General features: G+C 40.2%; 1 protein-coding gene across 1 annotated transcript in view; it reads left to right on the top strand.

The window, feature by feature from the left end:
• Nucleotides 1-22863, top strand: part of LOC311118319 (transcription elongation regulator 1-like protein) — a gene marked incomplete at both ends in the record, with an annotated part of 32936 nt that extends 10073 nt beyond the window's left edge. Inside the window, 7 exons of the mRNA XM_084193129.1 lie at nucleotides 5589-5683; nucleotides 13508-13665; nucleotides 14829-14922; nucleotides 15188-15326; nucleotides 15800-15892; nucleotides 17106-17224; nucleotides 22707-22863. Coding sequence (XP_084049255.1) covers nucleotides 5589-5683; nucleotides 13508-13665; nucleotides 14829-14922; nucleotides 15188-15326; nucleotides 15800-15892; nucleotides 17106-17224; nucleotides 22707-22863 — 855 coding nt within the window. The remainder of the gene's footprint in view (nucleotides 1-5588; nucleotides 5684-13507; nucleotides 13666-14828; nucleotides 14923-15187; nucleotides 15327-15799; nucleotides 15893-17105; nucleotides 17225-22706) is intronic.
• Between the last annotated feature and the right edge of the window lie 267 nt (nucleotides 22864-23130).

The raw sequence follows: 23130 nt of genomic DNA, 5'->3' as shown, positions 1-23130 counted from the left end.
ATGGGCCGGACCGGGCTGACGACGCGCACCACTGACTTGGTGCGGGGAGCAGGAATGGGCCGGACCGGGCTGACAACGCGCACCACTGACTTGGTGCGGGGAGCAGGAATGGACCGGACCGGGCTGACGACGCGCACCACTGACTTGGTGCGGGGAGCAGGAATGGGCCGAACCGGGCTGACGACGCGCACCACTGACTTGGTGCGGGGAGCAGGAATGGGCCAGACCGGGCTGACGACGCGCACCACTGACTTGGGGCGGGGAGCAGGAACGGGCCGCGCCGGGCTGACGAAACGCACCACTGACTTGGTGGGAGTGGCAGGAACAGGCCGGACCGTACTGGGAACACACACCACTGGCCCTACTTGAGGATCAGGAACAGGCCGGACCGGACTGGCAACACACGCCAGTACCTCTCGCCGTGCCTCTACAACCTCCTTCCCCCTGGTGACCAGTGACTCCCGTAACCTGGCGGCCTCCTCTGTCAACCCGCTGGACCGCTCTATCGCGGCCTCCTGCTGCCCCAACGTCGTGAGCCCCCCCCTAAAAATTTTCTGGGGGTCTCTCCTCCCCGTAGGCCAGGCCTCCATCGTTCTCGCCCAACTCTCGCTCCTCTGTCTCCAACTCTCGCCATTCAGCTCCTCAATGGGCTTGACCCAGTCGAAGCTCCTCCTCAACTGGTCCCAAGTCCACCCTCTCTGCTCCTCACTAGGCTTGACCCAGTCGAGGCTGCCACGGAGATCTGCCAGCGATGGCTCCTGGACACGCTGCTTGGTCTGGTTTAGGTGGTTTCTTCTGTCACGGTCGTCATGGAGAGACCAAGGCGCAGCGTTGCGGGTGAACATATTATATTTATTAAATGATCACACGATCAAAACAACAAACGAAAAACGTGACGTCTATGGTTAAACACACACCAACACGAACAAGAAACCACAAACACAACGTGAAAGACAGACAGTTAAATATGGCTCCCAATCAGAGACACCCAGCTGACACTCGTTGCCTCTGATTGGGAGTCACTCAGACCAACATAGAAAAATCAAACCTAGAATTACACACCCTGGCTCAACATAACATTGTCCCCAGAGCCAGGGCGTGACACATACGCACTATACACACATGGATTTTTGTACTGTAGATATGTGGTAGTGGTGGAGTAGGGGCCTGAGGGAACACAGTGTGTTGTGAAACCTGTGAATGTATTGTAATGTTTTTTTAATTGTATGAACTGCCTTAATTTTGCTGGACCCCAGGAAGAGTAGCTGCTGCCTTGGCTAATGGTGATCCATAATGAATAGAAATACAAAATATGGAAGCCACTCCTCAGTAAAAGGCACATGACAGCCTGCTTGGAGTTTGCCAAAAGGCACCTAAAGACTCTCAGACCATGAGAAACAAGATTATCTGGTCTGATGAAACCAAGATTGAACTCTTTGGCCTGAATGCCAAGCGTCACATCTGGAGGAAACCTGGCACCATCCCTACGGTGAAGCATGGTGGCGGCAGCATCATGCTGTGGGGATGTTTTTCAACAGCAGGGACTGGGAGACTAGTCTGGATCGAGGGAAAGATGAATATAGCAAAGTACAGAGAGGTCCTTGATGAAAACCTGCTCCTGAGCGCTCAGGACCTCAGACTGGGGCAAAGGTTCACCTTCCAAAGGACAATGACCCTAAGCACACATCCAAGACAACGCAGGAGTGGCTTCCGGACAAGCCCCTGAATGTCCTTGAGTGGCCCAGCCAGAGCCCGGACTTGAACCCGATCGAACATCTCTGGAGAGACCTGAAAATTGCTGTGCAGCGACGCTCCCCATCCAACCTGACAGAGCTTGAGAGGATTTGCAGAGAAGAATGGGAAAACTCCCCAAATACAGGTGTGCCAAGCTTGTAGCGTCATACCCAAGAAGACTCAATGATGTAATCACTGCCAAAGGTCTCACCCAATGTTCAAGAAAGGCCTTTTTCCCTTTATTCAGATTACAACCTCTCACTTTCAGTTATTTGAAAAGGAAATAATCTCCCAAATGTCACTATTTCTAAAACAAGCCATAGAAAGTTGGTTGCAATTTCAATTTAATCCTCCAAAAACGACAGAACAAATAATGCAACAAATATTGTGGTTAAATTCAAATATACTAATTGACAAAAAACCTTTATTTTTTGACAGAATGTTTAAAAAAGGTATAATCTTCGTAAATGATATCATCGGTAGGACTGGTGGAGTTATGTCACACATGCAGCTAACAAAAACATATGGAAATGTCTGCTCTACCCAAAATTACAACCAAATAATTGCAGCCTTACCGCAAAAGTGGAAGAGGAAAGTGGAAGGGGGAGAAAGTAAGGAACTTGTCTGTCGGCCTTGCATTAAAGAACATAATTGGTTAAGGAAAACTGTGATAAATAAAAAAGTATATCAGTTTCACTTAAGGACCAAAGGATTGACAGCCGTCACATATAGATTGCAAAATAGTTGGGAAGAGATCTTTGACGTACCGATCCCATGGCATAGTGTTTATGAACTGACACGCAAAACGACACCGGATTCAAAAATTAGAATCTTTCAATTTAAATTATTATATAAAATTCTTGCTACCAATAGAATGTTATTTATATGGGGGATACAATCTTCCCAGCTCTGCAGGTTTTGCTGTGAAGAGACAGAATCATTAGATCATTTGTTTTGGTTCTGTCCATTTGTAGCTTGTTTTTGGACACAGGTCCAGGAATAGCTAAAGGATTGCAATATTTACCTGGAACTAACCTTGCAGATAGCATTACTGGGTGATCTGAAAAGTCATAGTCAATCAATCAATAATATAATAATACTTTTAGCAAAAATGTTTATTTTTAATTCACAATCTGTAGAAGCAATGAGAATAGAAAGGTTCAGAATTTTTGTAAAACATCACAGTACGGTTGAAATATATATGGCAAATAGAAATCCTATATGGATGGTGTTAAGAGATAGATGGGAGGTATTGAATAGAGTTGAAGGATGGGACTAATAACAAATAACAACAAATAATAACAAAGATAGCTAATAATGTAAGCATACTGTGTCCATAATAAGTATATAGGTTGTATGTTGGGAGCTTTTGGGAAAGAGCACAGTTAGAAAGATATGCCATATAGAAGCAAACCGGATGGACACCATGAAAATGATCGGAGAGGTTGAGAGTAGAAGAAGTTCAGGAGCAAAAAAATTAAAAATTAAATATATATATATATATAATAGATAATATATATATATATATATATATATATATATATATATATATATATATATATATATATATATATATAATGGAATTATTGTAAAATTAACTCTGTCCATAAGGTGTAGATAGTAAGTATAGACCGGAAGTAGAGGCCTGGGCATTGTTGTTCACTAATTTACTCCAAGTAGGGAAAGGATGGTGGGGTTGAAAAGTAATAAAGGGGAGTATATATATAAAAAATTAATTAAACATGGGGGATTGGAAGTGATGCAGACAATTACATTGATAGAAGATACAATCAATCTGCAATATTAAGCTGATCCATTCCCCCCCCCAAAAAAAAATTATAATAAATAAATAAATTAAATTAAAAAATATCACTGCCAAAGGTGCTTCAACAAAGTACTGAGTAAAGGGTCTGAATACTTATGTAAATGTTATATTTCAGTTTTATTTTATTTTATACATTTGCAAACATTTCTAAAAACCAGTTTTTGCTTTGACATTATGGGGTATTGTGTGTAGATTGATGAGGGGGGAAAAAACTATTTAATCCATAAGGCTGTAACCTAACAAAATGTGGAAAAAGTCTAGCGGTCTGAATACTTTCCGAATGCACTGTATGGTCAAAATCCTCCCTTTAACACATTGGAAATATACAATGCCATACCATGAACCAAAAAATGCCAAGAAAAATAAATAAATACTGAGACTGAAATAGAGGTGTTGGTGTCAGATTGAGTACAAACAAAAGGTTTTATTTGTCTCGCTCAGTTGTGGCTCGACCCAGTAAAAACACAGCTACTAATAGAGGACCATTAGGACAATTTAAGTTGCTTTAGCAATGGAAGATATACTTCAAATGAGTAGGCAACACTCACCAATAACCCATCCATCCTCACCAGCTCCCTCCTGTTGAACTACATGCCAACGTTGCAACACTCACCAATAACCCATCCATCCTCACCAGCTCCCTCCTGTTGAACTACATGCCAACGTTGCAACACTCACCAATAACCCATCCATCCTCACCAGCTCCCTCCTGTTGAACTACATGCCAACGTTGCAACACTCACCAATAACCCATCCATCCTCACCAGCTCCCTCCTGTTGAACTACATGCCAACGTTGCAACACTCACCAATAACCCATCCATCCTCACCAGCTCCCTTCTGTTGAACTACATGCCAACGTTGCAACACTCACCAATAACCCATCCATCCTCACCAGCTCCCTCCTGTTGAACTACATGCCAACGTTGCAACACTCACCAATAACCCATCCATCCTCACCAGCTCCCTCCTGTTGAACTACATGCCAACGTTGCAACACTCACCAATAACCCATCCATCCTCACCAGCTCCCTCCTGTTGAACTACATGCCAACGTTGCAACACTCACCAATAACCCATCCATCCTCACCAGCTCCCTCCTGTTGAACTACATGCCAACGTTGCAACACTCACCAATAACCCATCCATCCTCACCAGCTCCCTCCTGTTGAACTACATGCCAACGTTGCAACACTCACCAATAACCCATCCATCCTCACCAGCTCCCTCCTGTTGAACTACATGCCAACGTTGCAACACTCACCAATAACCCATCCATCCTCACCAGCTCCCGCCTGTTGAACTACATGCCAACGTTGCTGTTCTGCAGAATGAAGGAGTCGCGCGTCCCACCTGGCCACCACATTCAGCATCACATAACTTATCGCCTGCACATTAAGAGTGGAAGCCATTTTCTGTTCACATAATTACAATCATTTGGGATGGTGATTTTTATGGCGATGTGGTTGCTATCTATTGCTCTGTTCGTATTTGGGAACCCATTATTGGCATCAAGCCACACCTCTCTGTTCTCACCTGGACTGGTTACACATCGCTGCTGGCACCTGGAAAAGACAAATTGAAAGTAAAAATATCTGACCAAGCACAGTACGGTTTAGGATGGCTTCACAGTGAAAAAAATGGTGTCTGTGTTGTGGTAGTCCTGCCCTCTGACCTGTGTGTGTGTGTCTCTCTCTCTCTCTCTCTCTCTCTCTCTCTCTCTCTCTCTCTCTCTCTCTCTCTCTCTCTCTCTCTCTCTCTCTCTCTCTCTCTCTCTCTCTCTCTGTGTCTCTCTCTCTCTCTCTCTCTCTCTCTCTCTCTCTCTCTCTCTGTGTGTGTCTCTCTCTCTCTCTCTCTCTCTCTCTCTCTCTCTCTCTCTCTCTCTCTCTCTCTCTCTCTCTCTCTCTGTGTGTGTGTGTCTCTCTCTCTCGCTCTCTGTATTTGTGTGTTTCTCTGTGTGTGTGTGTGTGTGTTTCTCTCTGTGTGTGTGTGTGTGTGTGTGTGTGTGTGTGTGTGTGTGTGTGTTGTAGCAGGAGATGGTAGAGGTCCCCATGGAGGAGGAGGAGGACGTTGAACCTAAAGACAAGCGTCCTGTGGCTTCCACCCCTGTTCCCGGATCTCCATGGTAACATCCCTTTACACAATATTATGACATTCTCTTGCCAGGATTGGTCAATGTTTGAATAAACTGAAAGAACATGTTTAACAAATGTGAACAACTCTTTAAGAGTCCGGCCCATTCCAGTCATCCCTGACACCAAACATGAAAAAGACTATTTGGCTAAAGTAAGTTGCCTACAGTGCCTTGCAAAAGTATTCATCACCCATGGCGTTTTTCCTATTTTGTTGCATTACAACCTGTAATTTGAATTTATTTTTATCTGGGATTTCATGTAATGGACATACACAAAATAGTCCAACTGGTGACGTGAAATGAAAAAAATAACTTTTTTCACAAAATAAATAACGGAAAAGTGGTGCGTGCAGATGTATTCACCCCCTTTGCTATGAAGCCCCTAAATAAGATCTGGTGCAACCAATTACCTTCAGAAGTCACATAATTAGTTAAATAAAGTCCACCTGTGAGCAATCTAAGTGTTACATGATCTCAGTATATATACGCCTGTTCTGAAAGGCCCCAGAGTCTGCAACACCACTAAGCAAGGGGCACCACCAAGCAAGCGGCACCATGAATACCAATGAGCTCTCCAAACAGGTCAGGGACAAAGCTGTGGAGAAGTACAGATCAGGGTTGGGTTATAAAAAAATATCAGAAACTTTGAACATTCCACGGAGCACCATTAAATCCATTATTAAAAAATTGAAAGAATATGGCACCACAACAAACCTGCCAAGAGAGGGCCGCCAACCAAAACTCACGGACCAGGCAAGGAGGGCAGTAATCAGAGAGGCAATGTGGTTTTTACTCCAGACATTTTCCCTGACACCCCAAAAGTAAAATGGTCCAATTCACGCACTTATCAAGAGAACATCCCTGGTCATCCATACTGCCTCTTATCAAGAGAACATCCCTGGTCATCCATACTGCCTCTTATCAAGAGAACATCCCTGGTCATCCATACTGCCTCTTATCAAGAGAACATCCCTGGTCATCCATACTGCCTCTTATCAAGAGAACATCCCTGGTCATCCATACTGCCTCTGATCTGGCGGACTCACTAAACACATGTTTAGTTAGTAAATTATGTCTGAGTGTTGGAGTGTGCCCTTGGCTATCTGTAAATTTAAAAACAAGAAAATGGTCCAGTCTGGTTTCCTTAATATAAGGAATTTGAAATTATATATACTTTAACTTTTACTTTTGATACGTAAGTATATTTTAGCAATTACATGTACTTTTGATACTTAAGTATATTTAAAACAAAATACTTTTAGACTTTTTCTTTGTCTTTTTTTATTTATTTAGGGGGTAGATCGGCTTTAATATTGCAGATAGATTGTAACTTCCATCAATGTAATTGTCTGCAACACTTTTTTCTCTCGCAAATATATATATATATATATACACACATACATACATACATACAACATTTTTATCAATTACTATATTTGAGTTTAACCTCAATATTTGTTGAATTTTTTTGTTCTGTCGTTTCTGGAGGATTAAATTGAAATCGCAACCAACTTTCTATGGCTTGTTTTAGAAAAAGTGATATTTGGGAGATGATTTCCTTTTCAAATAACTGAAAGTGAGAGGTTGTAATCTGAATAAAGGGAAAAAGGCCATTCTTAAACATTGGGTGAGACAATCTTACTAATTTGCTAGAGAACCAGTTCGGATTTAAGTATAACTTTTGTATGACTGAAGCTTTTAGTGATAGGTCTAATGCTTTAATACTTAATAATTTCTGTCCTCCAAATTCATATTCATTATATAAATAGGCCCTTTTAATTTTGTCTGGCTTGCCGTTCCAAATAAAATTGAAAAATTTTTTCTCATATAGTTTAAAAAACTGTTCGCTAGGCGTAGGCAAGACCATAAGCAAATAGATAAACTGGGATAATACTAAAGAGTTAATCACGGTGATTTTTCCACAAATTGACAGGTATTTACCTTTCCATGGTAGCTAGATCTTATCTATTTTGCTAACTTTCTATTAACATTTATTGGAGTGAGATCATTTATTTCACTTAGGATATGTATTCAGAGTATATCCACATCACCATCAGACCATTTTATTGTTAAACTACATGGTAATGTAAACATTTTATTTTTTAGTGATCGATTACGTAATATAGTACATTTATCATAATTTGTTTCTAATCCAGAGAGGTTAGAAACTGTATCTAGATCCTCTATGAGGCTGTGGAGGGATTCAAGTTGTGGATTTAAAAGAAAACATGAATCATCAGCGTACAATGACACCTTTGTTTTTAAACCCTGGATTTCTAATCCATTGATATTATTGTTGGATCTGATTTTAATAGCTAACATCTCGATGGCCACAATAAATAGATACGCCGATAGTGGACAACCTTGTTTCACTCCTCTTGACAGTTTAAAACTTTCTGAGAAATAGCCATTATTTACTATTTTACACCTAGGGTTACTATACATGATTTTAACCAATTTATAAGAGATTCTCCAAAATTGAAATGCCCCAGGCATTTATATATAAACCCCAGTCATACTTTATCAAATGCCTTTTCGAAGTCTGCTATGAATAGCAGGCCTGGTTTCCCAGATTTTCCATTGTGTTCTATTGTTTCCAGTACTTGCCTTTTGTTATCTCCAATGTATCTTCCATGTAAAAAACCTGTCTGATTAGAATGAATAAAGTCCGACAATACCTTTTTAAATCTATGCGCTATACATTTTGCTAAAATTTTTGCATCACAACACTGAAGTGTAAGGGGCCTCCAATTTTTTTAATGGACTGGATCTTTATATTTTCCACTTGTATCCTGTTTCAGTAATAATGAAATCAGACCTTCTTCTTGAGTGTCTGATAATCTACCATTTACATAGGAGTGGTTAAAACATGCTAATAACGGTCCTTTGAGTATATCAAAAAAGGTTTGGTATACCTCGACTGGTATGCCATCCAACCCTGGAGTTGTCCCGGACTTAAAGTCTTTAATTGCATCCAGAAGTTCCTCCTCTGTAATTTCACTTTAACTTGAGTCTTTCTGTATGGCTGTTAATTTTACATTATTAATAGAAAAAATATATCTGCAATTAGCTTCAGTTAGAGGAGATGGAGGCGACTGAAACGAAAACATACAGTGGGGAAAAAAGGTATTTAGTCAGCCACCAATTGTGAAAGTTCTCCCACTTAAAAAGATGAGAGAGGCCTGTAATTTTCATCATAGGTACACGTCAACTATGACAGACAAAATGAGAAGAAAAAAATCCAGAAAATCACATTGTAGGATTTTTATTGAATTTATTTGCAAATAATGGTGGAAAATATGTATTTGGTCAATAACAAAAGTTTCTCAATACTTTGTTATATACCCTTTGTTGGCAATGACACAGGTCAAACGTTTTTTTTAAGTCTTCACAAGGTTTTCACACACTGTTGCTGGTATTTTGGCCCATTCCTCCATGCAGATCTCCTCTAGAGCAGTGATGTTTTGGGGCTGTCACTGGGCAACACTGACTTTCAACTCCCTCCAAAGATTTTCTATGGGGTTGAGATCTGGAGACTGGCTAGGCCACTCCAGGACCTTGAAATGCTTCTTACGAAGCCACTCCTTCGTTGCCCGGGTGGTGTGTTTGGGATCATTGTCATGCTGTAAGACCCAGCCAAGTTTCATCTTCAATGCCCCTGCTGATGGAAGGAGGTTTTCACTCAAAATCTCACGATACATGGCCCCATTCATTCTTTCCTTTACACGGATCAGTCGTCCTTGTCCCTTTGCAGAAAAACAGTCCCAAAGCATGATGTTTCCACCCCCATGCTTCACAGTAGGTATGGTGTTCTTTGGATGCAACTCAGCATTCTTTGTCCTCCAAACACGACGAGTTAAGTTTTTACCAAAAAGTTCTATTTTGGTTTCATCTGACCATATGACATTCTCCCAATCCTCTTCTGGATCATCCAAATGCACTCTAGCAAACTTCAGACGGGCCTAGACATGTACTGGCTTAAGCAGGGGGACACATCTGGCACTGCAGGATTTGAGTCCCTGGCGGCGTAGTGTGTTACTGATGGTAGGCTTTGTTACTTTGGTCCCAGCTCTCTACAGGTCATTCACTAGGTCCCCCCGTGTGGTTCTGGGATTTTTTCTCACCGTTCTTGTGATCATTTTGACCCCACGGGGTGAGATCTTGCGTGGAGCCCCAGATCGAGGAAGATTATCAGTGGTCTTGTATGTCTTCCATTTCCTAATAATTGCTCCCACAGTTGATTTCTTCAAACCAAGCTGCTTACCTATTGCAGATTCAGTCTTCCCAGCCTGGTGCAGGTCTACAATTTTGTTTCTGGTGTCCTTTGACAGCTCTTTGGTCTTGGCCATAGTGGAGTTTGGAGTGTGACTGTTTGAGGTTGTGGACAGGTGTCTTTTATACTGATAACAAGTTCAAACAGGTGCCATTAATACAGGTAACGAGTGGAGGACAGAGGAGCCTCTTAAAGAAGAAGTTACAGTTCTGTGAGAGCCAGAAATCTTGCTTGTTTGTAGGTGACCAAATACTTATTTTCCACCATAATTTGCAAATAAATTCTTTAAAAATCCTACAATGTGGTTTTCTGGATTTTTTTTTCTCAATTTGTCTGTCATAGTTGACGTGTACCTATGATGAAAATTACAGGCCCCTCTCTTTTTAAGTGGGAGAACTTGCACAATTGGTGGCTGACTAAATACTTTTTTTCCCCACTGTATATCTCACTAGATCAGGATATTTAAGCCTCCATATATCTACTAGTTCTAATGTATCCATGACATTCATGATTTCCTTAAGAGCATGAGGGTTTTTGTTTGTAGTGTGATGTCCTTTACGGTCCATTGAGCTGTTTAAAACTGTATTATAATCTCCCACCATAATAATAGAGTCTTGGATTGCTTGCAGGTTTGATAATTTATATATATTGTCAAAGAAGTGTGGATCATCATTATTTGGTCCGTAAAGGTTAATGAGCCATATCTGTTTATGGTCCAATAATGTTTTTAAAATAATCCATCTACCTTGCATATCTGTTTGGACAATTTGCACATTCGGATCGAAATTACTGTTAATTAATATCATCACCCCTTTTGAGTTTCTTTGCCCATGGGAGAAGCACATCCCCCCCCACCCCCCCTAATGCTAAGCCATTACAATTATAACTTGCTATACCTATTTCACCATGTACCATTATGAGATACAAGTTTCAAATCTATTTATCATTATATATGTTTGTACATTTGCCAATAAAAAATAGCTCAATTGGTAGTGATTGAGTGTCCATATAGCTGTACCATGATATTTGCATTGCTACTAAGTAACCCTCCAATTCCCCTGCTATTGCCCCGTAATAATGTTGGCAGTTCATGCGTAGGATTTTAACCTATAACCCGGATTGCCATTTTATTACATTACATTTTTGACAAGCAATTATTATTTTAGCAAACAATTATTGTGGTTCATCCTATATTCTCCCTAACATCATTACCCCCTTGCAACAGATGTGAGATAAACACACGCACATACTCCAACACCCTCAACCCCTTTCCTCCACAATCAACCATAAAATCAGATGCTCGACGGTTGTTACATCCCAGAGCCCAAACTCAAGAAAGGACCTGATATTACGAATGCATACACAAATGCATATACAGTTAAGGCTGTGAGATTGAGCAAAAATTGACAACAATGTGAGATTTGATTACTTTAAGACTTTTACTGAAGTAGTATTTTACTGGTTGACTTTAACTTTTACTTGAGTCATTTTCTATTAAGGTATCTTTACTTTTACTCAAGTATGACAATTGGGTACTTTTTCCACCACTGGCTGAAGTTCATAAAACATTAACTGCAATCATGTTATGTGGAATCATGTCTCTACTTTCTTCACTTGTTCTTGAAAACCATATTTTATATATGGTTATTCTTTCTGATCTCATATTACTTGAAAATGTCAGGAAAACACTGTAATCGTGGACTTCATACCCTGAGGAATAATCGCTCGAAGTATGTACAAATTACTTTCAATCGACAGAAAAAAAATAAACACACTGTGGCAAACCTTTGATAGAAAAAGCATTTCAGTCCCGACAATGAACAACTTGTACCAGGGACAATAGCGCAATAAACCCTGCCATATCTGTCTGCAGAGCAGTGCAATCTGTTCTTCAATGGACTTGTTTTGTTATTCTCTCCATGTAATAGCTTTCTGTCTGTCAGCGTGTGTTGATGCTGAGAGCAGACTTGAAAGGCACTACACTTTTTGCAACACTTTCTCAGCTCAACACCTAACGGTGCGCTGGTTTTTAAACCATATCACCCTGTGTTAACCTTTTAATTCATCACCTTTTATTATGTGACTATTGGATTAAAATATCAAAATACATTTTTTTTTTTTAAAGCAAATATTTGGTAAACAAATCAAATCCAACCTATTTTGATGATTCTAATATTGAAAGGTCTCGTGAGAGGTTCATCGTGGCAGATTATCAGATATTCCAATACCTGTCTGCTGTGTGAATATCATCTCATGGCTGAGAGCTAGCTAGCCAGGGTACATACCAATTAAATATGTGATATCCTATAAAAAAGGACGGCTCACAACCGGATAATATGAGGATTTAAAACTTCACAATTTATTTCACATGGTGAGCATGAAGACGTATTGAATTATTCCAGGGATTCATATTGCAGCGGTTAATACTCCTGTGGCTTTAAATACATAATGTCTTTAGGAGTAAGAGCTCTGAGGTAATAACAGACAACAGGAACAAATATTATTATTATTATTTTTTATGTATTTAGCAGACGCTCTTATCCAGAGCGACTTACAGGAGCAATTAGGGTTAAGTGCCTTGCTCAAGGGCACATCGACAGATTTTTCACCCAGTCGGCTCGGGGATTAGAACCAGCGACCTTTCGGTTACTGGCACAACGCTCTTAACCACTAAGCTACCTGCTTCTGAAACCATCTCCTACTCCATAAACTGAAATACATCTACTATTAATAATAATAATAATAATAATATGCCATTTAGCAGACGCTTTTATCCAAAGCGACTTACAGTCATGCGTGCATACATTTTTTTTTTTTTTTTTGTGTATGGGTGGTCCCGGGGATCGAACCCACTACCTTGGCGTTACAAGCGCCGTGCTCTACCAGCTGAGCTACAGAGGACCACCCCATCTATTACATTCTAGTACATTCTGTAACATGTCATGTCAGACTAAGTGACTATATAACTACAGTGGTTACGTCCATATTACTACATAGAGCATATATTCGTCAACTTATTTCTTAATTACATTATACCAATGTAGAATATAATATAATATACAGTATACAATCATATCTGCCATTTCACAGACACTTTTTATCCAAAGCGACTTACAGTGGTGCGTGCATGCATTTTCCTATGGGTGGCCCCAAACAGGAATCGAACCCGACAACCCTGGTGTTGCAAGCTTCCCTAACAACGGCGCCACAAAGGACCATGTCCTGTAATACCGTGTTCGTTATCTCATGGAATGCTTTTTGGTTCTACCCCCTTTTCTCCCCAGGTGTGTGTTTAGAACAATAGTATTATTACTGTAGTGTGCGGTTTCAAAGGGGTTCAAAGAGTGGAACATCAACTTGAAGGAAAGTTAAGACCTGACAGAGGCAGCGTACTGGCGCTCGAGTCTACAAAACACACGTTTATCCTTGACAGGCAACCACCATCTCTATTATCTGGCGTGACACACACACCAGTAGGAACTGGTCAGGCATTACTGATCCAATTGGCATCCTTGCATTTTTTCACGCTAATCTCTCCTCAGGTGTGTGGTGTGGACGGGTGACGACAGAGTATTCTTCTTCAACCCGACGATACAACTCTCTGTTTGGGACCAGCCGGTAGATCTGAAGGACCGCGGAGAAGATCTCAACCGGATTATAGAAGATCCTCCACATAAACGCAAAAAGGATTGTTTGTCCAGTAAGTTAATGGTTCTTCTTCCCCATTGGCTTGTTCTCATCCCTCCGTAGAGTTGGACCCAGTTAGAACGGTTCTTAACGAAGTGGGTATTTACCCGGCCGTGGCTTCAGATGGACCTGAAAAGCTCGTTATCAGTCCGCTGTTTTTTTTGTAATGATTCCAACGTGTTTTTAATGATCTGTTAATATGGAGGCCAATAAAAATGCATCATCGAATGATCTTTACCATCCTGATATACTAGATCCTATGTACAGTGTTTCGGGTTCCATTGCCTGTCGACCCCCAGACTACCAGAGGATCTTGATGCCTGTGTTCATTGAAGCAGATGATGATCATGAATGGAAAAATACAACGTGGAACCTTTAGGATGTGAAACCATCTCATGGCTGGGTCCCAAATGCCACCCTATTCCCTATTTAGTGCACTACTTTAGACCAGGACCTATAGGGTCCATAGGGCTCTGGTTAAAAGATAGATCACTATATCGGTAACAGGGTTCCATTTGGGATGCATCCCATCTCCTTTTGTGTTCTAGCAGAATAGATCACATGGAAGTCCTACGTGTGACTGGCTCTGTAAATATTGAATTACATTGGAACTTGTCAGCAAAGATATTATCTCCCCTGACTAGATTTCCCAGAGGGTGGTTTGTCTCTATTGATTCAGCCTTATTGCGGTTACCAGCTGATTATGTATCGATGACCTTTTACCTGTCTGAACATCACTGTTCCAACAAAGCATGTCTGGCAAATTAGCTTTGGTAAATATGTGGACAACCCCAATGACCTGAACATTGACTCTTGGCTGATAAGATGGTGGGCAGCAATGATACTCTAGTCTGATAGATTCTCTCATTGTGGTTTTTAATGACCGATGTTATGAAGTCGGAGTCCATTGAAAAAAGGATGTGTGCTATCTATGGTTCCTCTGTGTATCCATTCTCTTAGCAGAGGATAGTTCTAAGTAACTCTCCGTCAGCTAATGACGATGCTAATCACAGTGGATTTTAATGACCAATCATATGAAGTCGGAGTACATTGAAAAATGATGTGTGCTTTGGTTCTGTTGAAGTCCATAAAAAAAATTATGTTTGCTATGGTTCTGGTGGAGTCCATTGAAAAAGGATGTGTGCTATGGTTCTGTCTGTGTGTCCGTTATCTCAGCAGAGGATGATTCTAACTCTCCGTCTGCTGATGACGACGATGATGATGATGATGATGATGATGAAGAGCATTATTCAAAAACCAAGAGGAACAAGTGAGTGTCCGAAGGTTTTTCCCATCTTAACCATACTCATAGTATAGCATTACAATGATACTTCTCTACAGAACAATCATATTTTTGAAGTGCATGGGAGTACTTTTTGTAAAAAACGATAATGTACAAATACACTGTACAGTACTGTACACTACTTTTGACCAGAAGCCCTGTCGGCCCTGGTCAAAAGTAGATCGCTGTATAGGGAGTAGGGTGCTATTTGGGACGCATCTTACAACTGTTTCTTTGTTTGTGTCCTCCTCAGACTGGAGAAACCTCCGGAAGCTAATCGGGACCTGAGAGAGACGGCAGGCGGAGAGACATGCGGCACTCCTCCCCATCGGACTGTTCTACCTTTAGAACTACGTATCACGCACTTCAGGGACATGCTCCTTGAAAGACGGGTAAAGTCATTTTTTGAACGGAATACAAAATCTTAAATGCACTTAGGCTGAGTTTAGACAGGCAGCCCAATTCTGATATATTTTCCACTAAATTGGGTCTTTTGAACAGTCACATCAGATCTTTTCACATCAGATATATTTTTTCAGATGTGATCTGATTTGGTCAAAAGACCGGTTAGTGAAACAATTATCCGATTTGGGCTGCCTGTATAAATGCAGCCACAGAGACGGACCTAGATTCTAATGGTTTTCCCTGAGAAAATAACTAAATCCATATGGGGACTCAAATCCCTGTATTGCAACTAATCGTCAAGGGACACAGGGACCAGGAACTGCACAAGCAGCAAAAACTCTAAATGATGGAAAGACCTAGATTATGTTACAAATTGGATGTATGATGGAAATACATACATCATGTTACAGTTTGGATGTACCGAATGTCTTCTTGAATATGGGTTTCTCTTCCTTTTCAGGTTTCAGCGTTTTCTACATGGGAGAAAGAACTGCACAAGATTGTGTTTGATCCGCGATATCTTCTGCTCACCTCTGCAGAAGAGAGGAAACAGGTGAGCTCTGCTGGATGTCCTCTCTTAAATTGTCCTGTTTGATTAATTGGTCATGATTGACAGATTGTGAGTGAGGTTGACTCAAAAAATGACCAATCCAATTTCCCTTCAAAGTCCGAGACAGCATGGATACTAGGGGGGTGTGCCAAGAATTAAGACAAAACGAGTATCCTAGTGGATATTTCCTGATACGATTATGATCCGAGTATTTTTTGTAATTATCTGTGATCGGAAAAAATAATACATTGGGTGGCAGTGCGCATCTTTCAATCAAGTGCAAGGTGCTCAGTGGTCTAAATAAGTCAACTGGCTAGTTTGCTTGTCTGTAAAGAGAAGGGCGGGCTGTACGTTGATCCTGCTGTTATGATTGGATAGAGGGAAGCTGTCCTAATGGATATGCTCCCAATATATGATTACTGTCATTTGTGTCCTTGGAGAAAGCATTATGTCGGTAAAACTCCGCAAAAACCTTTGGGATGACTTGTTGAGGTTTTTGTCATGTTGCATTGCCCTATGTACATAGACATGGAACACTGGTCACTTTAATAATGTTTACATACTGTTTTACCCACTTCATATGTACAGTATATACTGTATTCTAGTCAAGTCCATCCTATTCAAATATTGCTGTACATATACTATTCTATCGTATGTAGCTCAGCTGGTAGAGCACGGCGCTTGTAACGCTCAGGGTAGTGGGTTCGATCCCCGGGACCACCCATACGTAAAAATGTATGCACGCATGACTGTAAGTCGCTTTGGATAAAAGCGTCTGCTAAATGGCATATTATTATTATTATTATACACTATTTATTCTATCCACATACTGTCCATAATGTCTGTACATCCTATCACATATATACGGTACATATATATATATATTTATACTCCGGACTCCAACGTTGCTCATAATAATATGTCCATATATCTTAATTCCATTCTTTTACTTTTAGATTTGTGTATATTGTTGTGAATTGTTAGATATTACTGCACTGTTGGAGCTAGGAACACAAGCGTTTCGTTACACCAGCAATAACATCTGCTAAATATGTGTACGTGACCAATAACGTTTTGATTTGATTTATCCTGTCAGTCAACGTGAGAGGAGTTAAGTCGACGGTGAAGAGTATTAGGATCGAGCCGTCGTATTTGCCTTGTAAAGACCTTCAAAGTCATTTTCTTGTGCCGACCATGATTGTGTCCCTACCTCCAGGTGTTTGACCAGTTTGTCAAAGTGAGGATGAAGGACGAATACAGGGAGAAAAAGAGCCAACTGCTGCAAGCAAAAGACCAGTATAGAAAACTGCTAGAGGAGTCCAAAATCACATCCAGGTAAAATCTGCAGCTGACTGTATAATAAATTACAGGTACAGTAGGGGATTTTAACTATTCAACAAAGCTTCATAATAGCATCATACAAAATAGCTTCATACTTCATAACAGCTATTCAACAAAGCTTCGTAGTAGGTTTATGCAAAATTGCTTCATACTTCAAAATAGCTTTTCAACAAAGTTTCATAATAGCTTCATGCAAAGTAGCTTTATACTTCATAATAGTTATTCAACATGTATATGTATAGGTATGTGTGGGATCTGTGTGTCATTGTCTGCGTTTCAACAGGCAGCCGTCCTTCCTTACAAAGGTACTGTATGTTGTCTCAGGCAGAGAGCAAAGGCATGTCTGGTAGAACACCACCACCCCACTGTCAAAATGTAATATAGAACTACACCACCCCACTAATAATGTAAAATAGAACTACACCACCCCACTAATAATGTAATATAGAACACCACCACCCCACTGCCAGAATGTAATATAGAACACCACCACCCCACTAATAATGTAATATAGAACTACACCACACCACTAATAATGTAATATAGAACTACACCACTCCACTAATAATGTAATATAGAACTACACCACCCCACTAATAATGTAATATAGAACTACACCACCCCACTAATAATGTTATATAGAACTACACCACCCCACTAATAATGTTATAGAGAACTACACCACCCCACTAATAATGTAATATAGAACTACACAAACCCATTAATAATGTAATATAGAACTACACCACCCCACTGCCAGAATGTAATATAGAACTACACCACCGCACTAATAATGTAATATAGAACACCACTACCCCAATAATAATGTAATATAGAATTACACCACCCCACTAATAATGTAATATATAACTACACCACCCCACTGCCAGAATGTAATATATAACTACACCACCCCACTGTCAGAATGTAATATAAAACTACACCACCCCACTAATAATGTTATATAGAACTACACCACCCCACTAATAATGTTATATAGAACTACACCACCCCACTAATAATGTAATATAGAACTACACAAACCCATTAATAATGTAATATAGAACTACACCAATCCACTGTCAGAATGTAATGTAGAACTACACCACCCCACTAATAATGTAATATAGAACACCACCACCCCACTAATAATGTAATATAGAACTACACCACCCCACTAATAATGTAATATAGAACTACACCACCCCACTAATAATGTAATAAAGAACTACACAACCCCACTAATAATGTAATATAGAACACATTGACCCCACTTCCAGAATGTAATATAGAACTATACCACCCCACTGTCAGAATGTAATATAGAACACCACCACCCCACTGCCAGAATGTAATATAGAACTACACCACCCCACTAATAATGTAATATAGAACACCACCACCCCACTGCCAGAATGTAATATAGAACTACACCACCCCACTGCCAGAATGTAATATAGAACACCACCACCCCACTGCCAGAATGTAATATAGAACTACACCACCCCACTGTCATAATGTAATATAGAACACCACCACCCCACTAATAATGTAATGTAGAACTACACCACCCCACTGTCAGAATGTAATATAGAACTACACCACCCCACTAATAATGTAATATAGAACTACACCACCCCACTGCCAGAATGTAATATAGAACACCACTACCCCACTAATAATGTAATATAGAACTACACCACCCCACTAATAATGTAATATAGAACTACACCACCCCACTAATAATGTAATGTAGAACTACACCACCCCACTGTCAGAATGTAATATAGAACTACACCACCCCACTAATAATGTAATATAGAACTACACCACCCCACTGCCAGAATGTAATATAGAACTACACCACCCCACTAATAATGTAATATAGAACTACACCACCCCACTGCCAGAATGTAATGTAGAACACCACCACCCCACTAATAATGTAATATAGAATTACACAACCCCACTAATAATGTAATATAGGACTACACAACCCCACTAATAATATAATATAGAACTCCACCACCCAACTAATAATGTAATATAGAACTACACCACCCCTCTAATAATGTAATATAGAACTACACCACCCCACTAATAATGTAATATTGAACTACACCACCCCACTGCCAGAATGTAATATTGAAATAAACCACCCCACTAATAATGTAATATAGAACTACACCATCCCACTAATAATGTAATATAGAACTACACCACCCCACTAATAATGTAATATAGAACTACACCACCCCACTAATAATGTAATATAGAACTACACCACCCCACTAATAATGTACTATAGAACTCCATCACCCCACTAATAATGTAATATAGAACTACACCACCCCACTAATAATGTAATATAGAACTACACCACCCCACTTATAATGTAATATTGAACTACACCACCCCACTAATAATGTAATATAGAACTACACCACCCCACTAATAATGTAATATAGAACTACACCACCCCACTAATAATGTAATATAGAACTCCACCACCCCACTAATAATGTAATACAGTGCATTCAGAAAGTATTCAGACCTCTTCCCTTTTTCCACAGTTTGTTATGTTACTCCTTTTTCTAAAATTGATTAAATACATTTTTCTCCTCATTAATCTACAAACGATACCCCATAAAGACAATGTGAAAACAGATTTTTATAAATTTTAGCACATTTATAAAAAAAAGTATTCAGACCCTTTATTATGAGACTCGAAATTGTGCTCAGGTACATCCTGCTCCCATTGATTCCCTTCCTTGAGAATGTTCCACAACTTGATTGGAGTCCACCTATGGTAAATTCAATTGATTGGACATGATTTGGAAAGGCACACATGACTATATAAGGTCCCACAGTTGACATTGTTTGTCAGAGCAAAAACCAAGCCAGAAGGTTGACGGAATTGTCCGTAGAGCTCCGAGACAGGATTGTGTCGAGGCACAGATCTGGGGAAGGGTACCAAAAAATGTCTGCAGGATTGAAAGTCCCCAAGAACACAATGGCCTCCATCATTCTTAAATGGAAGAAGTTTGGAACCACCAAGAATCTTCCTAGAGCTGGCCGCCCGGTCAAACTGAACAATCGGGGGAGAAGGGTCTTGGTCACGGAGGTGGCCAAAAACACTATTCTCACTCTGACAGAGCTCCAGAGTTCCTCTGTGGAGATGGGATAACCTTCCAGATGGACAAGTATATCTGCAGCTCTCCACCAATCAGGCCTTTACGGTAGAGTGGCCAGAGAAGCAACTCCTCAGTAAATGGCACATGACAGCCCGCATCGAGTTTGCAAAAGGCACCAAAAGACTCTCAGACCATGAGAAAAAATATGATCTGATTTGATGAAACCAAGATTGAACTCTTTGGACTGAATGCCAAGCGTCATGTCTGGAGGAAACCTGGGACCATCCCTACTGTGAAGCATGGTGGTGGCAGCATCATGCTGTGGGGATGTTTTTCAGCGGCAGGGACTGGGAGACTAGTTAGGATCGAGGGAAAGATGAATGTAGCAAAGCACAGAGAGGTCCTTGATGACAACCTGACAGAGCTTGAGAGGATTTCCAGAGAAGAATGGGAAAAACTCCCCAAATACAGGTGTGCCAAGCTTGTAGCGTCATACCCAAGAAGACTCGATGCTGTAGTCGCTGCCAAAGGTGCTTCAGCAAAGTGCTGTGTAATGGGTCTGAATGCTTATGTATTTATTAATTTAATAGATTTGCAAACATTCCTAAAAACCTGTTTTTGCTTTGTCATTATGGGGTATGGTGTGTAAAAAACAATTTAATCATTTTTAGAATAAGGCTGTAACGTAACAAAATGTGGAAAAAGTCAAGGGGTCTAAATACTTTCCGAAGGCACTGTATATATATACTACCAGTCAAAAGTTTGGACACACCTACTCATTCAAGGGTTTTTCTTTATTTTTACTATTTTCTGTATTGTACAATAATAGTGAAGACATCAAAACTATGAAATAACACATATGGAATCATGTAGTAACCAAAAACGTGTTAAACAAATCAAAATATATTTTTATTTAAGTGTCACATGATCTGTCACATGATCTCAGTTAATAAACACTTGTGTTCTCGGGGTGATGAGAGGTGTTGGGTTTGCACCGGACATAGTGTTTTCCTTGATGGCCAAAAAGCTTCATTTTAGTCTCATCTGACCAGATTACCTTCTTCCATATGATTACCTTCTTCCAGATTACCTTCTTCCATCCCTAGGTGGGACGGAGGTTCACCTTCCTACAGGACAATGACCCTAAGCATACTGCTACAGTAACACTCGTGTGGTTTAAGGGGAAACATGTATATGTCTTGGAATGGCCTAGTCAAAGCCCAGACCTCAATCCAATTGAGAATCTGTGGTTTGACTTAAAGATTGCTGTACACCAGCAGAACCCATCCAACTTGAAGGAGCTGGAGCAGTTTTGCCTTGAAGATTGGGCAGAAATCCCAGTGGCTAGATGTGCCAAGCTTATAGAGACATACCCCAAGAGACTTGCAGCTGTAATTGCTGCAAAAGGTGGCTCTACAAAGTAATGACTTTGGGTGGTGATTAGTTATGCACGCTCAAGTTTTCTGATTTTTGTCTTATTTCTTGTTTGTTTCTGATTTTTGTTTTATTTCTTGTTTGTTGCGGGTACTATTTAATGAAGCTGCCAGTTGAGGATCTGTGAGGTGCCTGTTTCTCAAATTGAAAACAAGAACATTTCTAAGTTACCCCAAACTTTTGAACAGTGGTGTATATAATCCAATATTAGCTTGTAATAACTTCATAGCCCAAAGCACACTAGTGAAATCAAGCCTGTATAGATGCACGATGCATTAAAGAATGCTTTTTAAATCAAGCTGAACAAAACAAATAATAACGCAAAATTCACGATATTGATCATGTTATTCTAAGAAAAGTAAATTATTAACTGTCGACTTTGGGGAAGAGGAAAATGAATATTGTTTTCTCAAGACTATATAATTTAAGATGTAAATAAGCTGCTGGATCAGGGGATTTGTTAATAAAAGAAAAACAAGATTGCTTGTTGTCAGCATGTTGTGGCTTCCCATTTAGCTTTCCCCTTTAATCAACCGCAGTGATGAGCAAAAATAATTCTCTCTGGATTACAATACTTCTATAACTGACTATCTTTCTCTTTAGGTAATGACTAACCGTGTGGACATAGTTCTCTGTATTCTATGGCTTTTTTTTAACTCTTGCTTATTCTTTTTCATAACTGTTGCTAATAACTGCTTATTTAAAAAAAACACAACAAATTACTGAGCTTTAAAAAAAAAAAATACTACAGTTATGCATGTTTGCGTGTTTCAAAACCATGATTGTCTAACATGACTAAAAACTGAAGAACCAAGCTCTAGTTTTTACTGTATTTAGACTTGTGAAGACATCCCACCCTCCCTCCCACACCTTTCTCAAGGATGATCTATTATTTTCTCTATTGCCAGGTCAACTTTCAAAGAGTTTTCTGATAACTACGGCCGCGACCTGCGCTTCAAGCAAGTGCTGAAGAAGAAAGACCAAGAGCACTTCTTCAACCAATTCATCAACGTGCTGAAGAAGAGAGATAAAGAGAACCGCATGAGGCTGAGGAAGATGAGATGAGGAAGTGTGAGGCTGAGGGAGATGAGATGAGGAGGTATGAGACTAAGGGAGATGAGATGAGGAGGTATGAGGCTGAGGGAGATGAGATGAGGAAGTGTGAGGCTGAGGAAGATGAGATGAGGAACTATGAGGCTGAGGAAGATGAGATGAGGAAGTATGAGGAGGCACCAGGCTGTGAAATAGGCCTCCCAGAATACAGAATACTGTGAATGGATTGAGCTGTCGGAGAAATTAGACTGTAGGAACAGCTAGCAGGACCACTGTGGA

The sequence above is a fragment of the Coregonus lavaretus genome, assembly GCF_964263955.1.
Source record: "Coregonus lavaretus genome assembly, contig: HAP1_SCAFFOLD_954, whole genome shotgun sequence".
Taxonomy (NCBI): domain Eukaryota; kingdom Metazoa; phylum Chordata; class Actinopteri; order Salmoniformes; family Salmonidae; genus Coregonus; species Coregonus lavaretus.
The sequence above is the reverse complement of the archived record's forward strand: the minus strand, read 5'-3'. Positions and strand labels throughout refer to the sequence as shown.